At 35.2% G+C, this 7634-nt stretch overlaps 1 protein-coding gene across 2 annotated transcripts in view; it reads right to left on the bottom strand.

The window, feature by feature from the left end:
* The window catches only part of ATAD2B (ATPase family AAA domain containing 2B), a 159147-nt gene that overhangs the window by 57758 nt on the left and 93755 nt on the right, over window positions 1–7634 (bottom strand). For both annotated transcript variants that reach the window (XM_077774077.1, XM_077774079.1), the window contains exon 17: window positions 5928–6063. In XM_077774077.1, coding sequence (XP_077630203.1) covers window positions 5928–6063 — 136 coding nt within the window. The remainder of the gene's footprint in view (window positions 1–5927; window positions 6064–7634) is intronic.

Genomic DNA, 7634 nt, shown 5'->3' with positions numbered 1-7634 from the left:
CTGATTCAATTTCCTCACTTGTTTTGGGTCTGTTCAGGTTTTCTATCTCTTCCGGTATGAATTTTGGTAGTGAGTGTGTGTTTAGGAATTTGTCCATTTCTTCTAAATTGTCCAGTTTGTTGGCATATAGTTTTTCATAGTATTCCCTGATAATCGCTCGTATTTCTGAGGGGTTGGTTGTAATCAGTCCGTTTTCATTCATGATTTTGTCTATTTGAGTGCTCTCTTTTCTTTTTGAGAAGCCTGGCTAGGGGGTTGTCAATTTTATTTTTTCAAAAAACCAACATAATCTATAAACTTTTGTAACTCAAAAATTACAATCTGAACCAAACGGCAAACAATCAAATGAGACAAACAATCTGCCATTAATAGGAATGGTTCTTAATGTACAAAGAGCTTGTGGTTCATAGTGTTTTAACAACAACAACAAAACAGTTTCATGGTCAAAGGACAAAGACACTTCAAAAAGAAAACAAATCAGGTAACATTTCTTAAATGTTCAATCACTTAATAATTGGAGAATGCTTCCTATGCTGAGTCCCTCAGCCCTGCATATCAATAATACCAGTTTATTATGGAGCTCATACTTGAATGGTATTGAGCAGAAAAAGGAAATCTACAAACTAATATAATTCAGTGTAATCAACAAGCAGCATTGTTTAAGTACAGAATGCTATGACAGACTCCAATTACAGACTCAACGAAGGCTTTCCTGTACAGTGTTATCAAAGCACAAACTCAACAGGTTGGAGACAGAAAAGACAAATTCCAAGAATCAAATACAGGATGTGCAAAGGACCAGAGGCTCCTGGCCCTTTGCAGTAATAGTTCATATAGCTGGCTTTTTTTAATGGGTAACGGTTCTGTGGTTAGGGGGAAGGAGAACCAGAGTGTGAAAAGCTATATAGGGTTTTGTAAACCTTGTTAAAAGTTTGGGATACACATTGAAGAATATGAGAAAGCATTAAGATACTTAAGCAGGGGAAGTGATATAATCATACACATGTTTTAAAAGAAAACTCTATTATCACTATGTCAGTATAGAAAATGAAAGAGGGCACAACAGGAGGAAAGATGACCAGTTAGGAGTCTACATTAACAACCCAGGCATGAGATGTTTATGATAGTCTAGACAAGAACAATGTCAGAAGAGGTAAGAAGGAACAGCCTGAGATGAGACTTAATTTACAGGACCTGGACACTGACTAGGTACAGAAGAAAGAAAGAGGAAGGAGTTGCGGAAGATCCCCAATTCTACTTGCAACACCTCCATGGGTACATGGGAGCTGAGATGACCCAGTGGAAAAGAAGGGGAAACCTAGTCCAGTACATACTGAAGGACCTGTGGCACACAAAGGGCAAGAGACAGCTAGAGATGGTCTAAAGCTCAAGACCAATGTTGGCTTAAGATAGATTTGGTAGTTGGGGCATCTGGGTGGCTCAGTCCGTTAAGCATCTAACTCCTGATTTCGGCTCAGGTCATGGTCTTATAAATGGTGAGACCAAGCCCATAAGGCTCTATGCTGGTAGCGCAAAGCCTGCCTGGGATTCTCTCTGATTTTCTCTCTCTCCCTGTCCCTCCCCAACTTGTGCACACACAGCANGACGCTTAACCGACTAAGCCACCCAGGCGCCCCGAAAAATTTTTTAAAATAATGAAAAAACATTTTATATGGAAGATATGTTAGACTGATAAACTAAAAATTAATTTTAATACTATTATTGAGTATATGTTGGGAAAATTCGGCTTTCTCATGAATTATGTAATGGAAAAAAGCAAAATTTTCCAAAATTAAATTTGGCAATTATATCACATATATGCTGAAATGTTTACAAAGGATATTCTGCAACTCATTCCACTCCCAAGGACCCCCCGACCTCTTAAGCATTACCTAATTTTTTTATAGTATATATCTTCTAATATTCAATCTATCTATTATACTTATTTTATTATCTATCTCTATCTAATATCTAAGTTCAATAAGGGCAGGGTCTTTGCCAATTTTTTTTACAGATATATTCCAAGTACCTAGAATAACATGTAGCACATGACTGGGCACTTTGATAATGTATCAGAGTAAATATGAAAGAACAAATGAATAAATCAAACAAGAAGATATTATTTTCATCTATCTGGTTGCCAAAAATTTTTAAAGGCAAACTGTTCAGAATTAACAAGGTTACAGGAAAAAGGACACTCTCCTACATCAGTGATGAAAATGTAAATTGGGACAACCTTTCTGGAAGTCAGTTTAACAACCTGTATTAAATTTTTAAATGTATATACACTTTGACAGAACACTGTTTTTAAAATTTACCCTAATCGATCAATCAGATAACAGGCTAAAAATATATACTGAGAAAGATGCCTATCCAGATCCACATATGTATCATAAAAGAGGAAACCTGGAAATTTCAATCTTTATCAATAAGGTTATAAAAATAATCATCCAAAAATAAAATATTAAAAGAATGACATTAAACATACAATAGTATGAAATAATGTTGCAAACACAGTGGATAAAAAGGCAAGTTATGTTAACAGCCTTACAGGAGGATTTTAATTTATATTAAAAAAATAAGTGGGTCCATCTATATGCACAGAGAATATGGAAATGTGGTCACCAAAACTTTAACAAAAATTACCTTCAGGTGCTTGGGCTTTAATTTTTACTTTCTCTTTAAGTTCTTCTTAATTACTTGAATTTTTCTACAGAGTATATCAGAAAAAACAAAGCTATTTTCATTTAGAAAACCTCAGAAATCTCGGTTTCTAATTCCCTTATGGTAGGTAATATAAAGTAAGAAGGAAAACTTATTTTCCGTGATAAGGGTTTTCTATCAGATTCACAGACCTTAAATATCTTGACTTTTATTTCACCTTAAATCTAAATAAAGGTTTGGGGTGCCTGGGTGACTCAGTTGGTTAAGTGTCTGACTTTGGCTCAGGTTATGATCTTACAGTTTGTGGGTTCGAGCCCCGCGTTGGGCTCTGTGCTGACAGCTCAGAGGCTGGAGCCTGCTTCAGATTCTGTGTCTCCCTCTCTCTCTTCCCTTGCTTGTGCTGTCTCTCAAAAATGAATAAATGTTAATAAAAAAATTTTTATCTAAATAAAGGTTTCAACATTGTTATAGGAAACTAGTCCCAGAAACAGAAACCCACCAGCAATGCCCAAGCTAGTGTTACTAGAGACCAGTATTAAAGTCATGCTTTCTACCTGTCTAGTATTTTTTCTGTATTGACTGGGCATACTAACACTTGTCCAGACAGACAGACAGAAGGCCAAACCAAACCAACAATAACAAAAATGTACAACACATATCAAAAGCCTATATCCTAAAGTGTATGCTTCTTGGAAAGTGTGAAAATTGTATTGTCCAACCTATCCAAAAAAGCAATACAATTCTCTATCTACCTTATTAAGCTCAGAAATCAATTTAGAAATCACACACAGTAAAATAGAAAAAAATATAGAGTCCTAGGAAACAAACAGTACAGAGCCTGGCTCTGCTTCCTGCTATCAGGTTAATCATGAGCAATATACTTTTTTCTCATTGTGGTTTCCTAATCTATAAAACGATGATCCCACAAATGCTATATGATTGTTAAGAGGCCTATATGAATTGCTATATATAAAGTCTCTAGCTTTATATACCTGCCACATGTTTAGTTTGTAATGAGCATCAGATGCTAACTCCTATCCCTTTATACTCAGAAGGCCAGCAAATATCACCATTTCTTCTGTCAAGCCTACCTGAACTTCCCAATGGATGCTTCTAGTTTTGCTAACAAAGCACTTCAGCCATATCACAATGTTTGTCACCTTCAATAACAAGAACTTCTCCAGACTAAGTATAAAGTATAAACCTACTTTATATCTTATTCATGCTTATGTTTTCAGGACCTAGTACAGTGCCTGGCATAAACACATAAAAATTGGCAGAATAAAGAAATAAATGAATGGAATTTATCAAAACATCTAAAACCAAAAAAAAGCTTATTTCTAGGATATAGCTGGCTTCCTATTAAATAAAAATCACATCATGAACTAGAAAAGTTTACATAAGGGGTGCCTGGGTGGCTCAGTCAGTTAAGGGTCCGACTTCGGCTCAGGTCATGATCTCACAGTGTGCAGGTTCGAGCCCCGTGTTGGGCTCTGTGCTGACAGCTAGCTCAGAGCCTGGAACCTGACTTTGGATTCTATATCTCCCTCTCTCTCTGACCCTCCCCTGCTCATGTTGTCTCTCTCTTTCTCTCTCTCAAAAATAAATAAAACATTTAAAAAGTTGACATAAAAGAAATTAACATTCAGCCAAACCCTTCAAAAAGTTTTAAACCAAACAAAATAAGCCATACCAGTGATATACATTAAATCAATGACAGAGAATGTTAATAAAAGGTCAACCTCAAAACTGCACATGAAGTTTTCTAATATCAAAATCTATTTCTATATCACTAACAGCAGAACTATCCCATAAAATTGGAACAAGTCTTGACAGTTTCTTAGCTCCTATCATATATTTCAAATCCGGATAAGTAAAATTGTCATAACAAATCACAATCTCATACACATACATACAGGGTAGCCAGGTGAGAGTCAGGAAAAAAATGATTATTTGGTTTCCCCTTGGCCATCAATAAAACAGACTTGTGAAATTGCTGAAAAAGTCTAAGAAGACATCCCTAAGGACATAAAAGATCTAGAACAGAAGAGAATTTTCTAATAGAAGAGCTTGCTGTTAAAGAACAAAAGAAAGAGTAAATGAAAATAACTTACCCTCATTTTAAAAAATAAAAACTAAGAAAGAGTTATCAAAACAAATAATCAAATTAACATTTCACCATAATCTACATAGGAAAAACTTCAAGTCAGAAGACTTAAATTTGTTCAAAACAGATTTGAAAAAAATTACTTAAAAGTACAATCAATCAATCCAGCCTTTTCTAATGAAAGTGCTATTAGATCTGCCTGACAGAAGCAATATGGTCCTCTAAAATTCATGCTAATTATGTAAATGAGGAAGCTGATCTCTTAATTTAAAATTACATTAGCACAACTCTTGAAACCTTTATTACACTATATGTTAACTAACTAGAATTTAGATTTTAAAAAATTGCATTAGCACTAAAATTGTTTAACAATAAAAAGCACATAACAAAAGATGCTTTAACATGGATAAAGATAAATGTAAATAGAAAAATAATAAAATCGAAATCAGAGAAGTGTAAACTAATGAGGATTTGGAGAACGAGAAAGTTACCTGTTTATCTGTTTACTGAGAGATTTCTAATTCAGAATCTCTTTAGTACTCTGAGAATCCCTAAATTACCATCTGACACTACAAATTAAAATATTCCAGATCACGGTTAATATCTTATTTGTGACCATTTTAGTTCACAATAAAAGGCATTAAAATTGGGGACATAAGCTGATTTTCTAAAGATAGTCCTTCCTTCTACCCTGGTTAAGAAAGAAAGGAAAAAAAAGAACGAAAAGAAAAGAAGAGGAGGGAAGAGAAGGGAAAGGGATGGGAAAGAGAAAGAGAGGGAGAGAGGGAAGAGGAAGAAAGAGAAAGAAAGAAGGAAAGAAAGAAAGAAAGAAAGAAAGAAAGAAAGAAAGAAAGAAAGAAAGAAAGAAAGGAAGGAAGGAAGGAAGGAAGGAAGGAGAGAAGGAAGGAAGGAAAGAGAAAAAGAGAGAGAAAGAAAGCACACAATCAGCTTACAAAAAAACATCTTTAGATGACCAATAAACCAATTTATTACCAGAGGAAAAAAGCATACACAGTAAAAATGTTCCTGAATTGTGTCCAAATGACAGAAAAAACAAAGTCCTCGAAGTTACAACCATAAGTAATAATGTACCATAATTCTAACCACAAATAGTAAATATCACTCTAAATTTTTAAAAAACTGAGACGTTACTTACATTGTAAAATGAAGGTAGGGTTTATGTATAGCAGCAGCTGATGACTGTTTCTTTGGTGATCCTGAGTGACAACTGGTCTCAAAAATTGATAAAGCATTCTCATCATCACTATCATCTAAAATCAGAGTATCTATATCTGTTTCAAAAAAAAAATCCCAAAGATTATGAGACTTGTAAAGTCATTTAATATTAATGTCCCACCAAAGCTAAGGAAAATTGGTTTAAAAATCTGTGACATTAACAAGTTACCTATCAAATACAAATCGACCAAGCAAACTGACAAACTGTAGGTTTTTTTTTTAATAATTTGTAAATAGAATCAGTGGAATTCTTTCACCTTTAGAGACTGCCTAAGTGTTATGAGATGTGATTTGGAAGACTTCGTTGACTAGCCTCAAGAAATAGAAAATAAATGGCACCCTCATAAAACACCCACATACTTAACTAAAAATCTCTAAGTTAATTGTGACCAAAACTGGTACATTTCATAGAAGACATTTGGCTTAGCTACTATGGTAAACTTGAGTTATGGCCAGTTTTTACAAAAGCAACAAGGACCAAAATGACTTTTTTTTTTTTTAACGTGGCACACACATATACACCTTCACAAATAAAATCTAGTCTAGTTAAGGAGTAATTCCGTGGAAACAAAGCCAATCTGAAAAACGCATTCATCATTTGAGGCGCCTGAGTGGCTCAAACAGTTGAGCATCCAACTCTTGACTTCAGCTCAGGACATGATCTTGGCATCCTGATCAAACCCCTCGCCAGGCTCTGCGATGAGCATGGAGCCGGCTTGGGATTCTCTCCCCCCCACCCCCTACCCCTCTCCCTCTCTCTAAAATAAAAAAATAATATTAAAAAAATATTTTTTAAATGCACTCATCAAGTAACATTAATCTCTATATGGGTCTGCTATATATTAATGTTCAATGGAGAAACTAGAACTATAAATATAAATCTCCCTTGAAAATGCAATACTTAAAAAATTTATCTGGGGGCACTAGGCTGGCTCAATCAGTTAAGCGTCCAACTTTGGCTCAGGTCAGGATCTTGCAGTCAGTGGATCTGAGTCCTACACTGGGCTCTGTGCTGACAGCTCAGAGCCTGAAGCCTGCTTTAGATTCTTCGTCTCCCTCTCTCTATCCGTCCCCTGCCTCTACTCTGTCTCTGTCTCTCAAAAATAAATAAATGTTAAAATAATTTTTTTAAATTTATGTGAACTACAGCTTGAAGGACTACAATAGCTGTGCTTCACACATGCCTAACAAAAGCGTCAATTCATTCAATAAAAAGTAATACTACATGTGTAAGAGATATGAGAGAAAATTAAGGTCAATAGAAATTATACCCTTCTCAAAAAAAAGAACAAAGAAATAAAAGAGGAATTTATTTTTTCTACTTTCTAAAAAGAGGTACTAAGTTGTGCTGACAGATACAGATTTCAATGGATTTTAAAAGCTAAATGTTTACGGGGCACCTGGGTGGCTCATTCAGTTGTGTCTGACTTTGGCTCAGGTCATGATCTTGTGGTCCTTGAGTTCCAGCCCCCTTGTACTGACAGCTCAGAGCCCGGAGCCTGCCTCAGATCCTGTGTCTCCCTCTTTCTCTGCCCCTCCCCTGCTCGTACTCTGTCTCTCTTTCTCTCTCAAAAATAAATAAAACATTAAATAAAATTTAAGTTAAATATTTAGTACAACTAATATG

The sequence above is a fragment of the Crocuta crocuta genome, unplaced genomic scaffold (genome assembly GCF_008692635.1).
Source record: "Crocuta crocuta isolate KB4526 unplaced genomic scaffold, BGI_CrCroc_1.0 scaffold246, whole genome shotgun sequence".
Classification (NCBI taxonomy): domain Eukaryota; kingdom Metazoa; phylum Chordata; class Mammalia; order Carnivora; family Hyaenidae; genus Crocuta; species Crocuta crocuta.
Note: the sequence above shows the minus strand (reverse complement) of the source record. Positions and strands in the feature narration are given on the sequence as shown.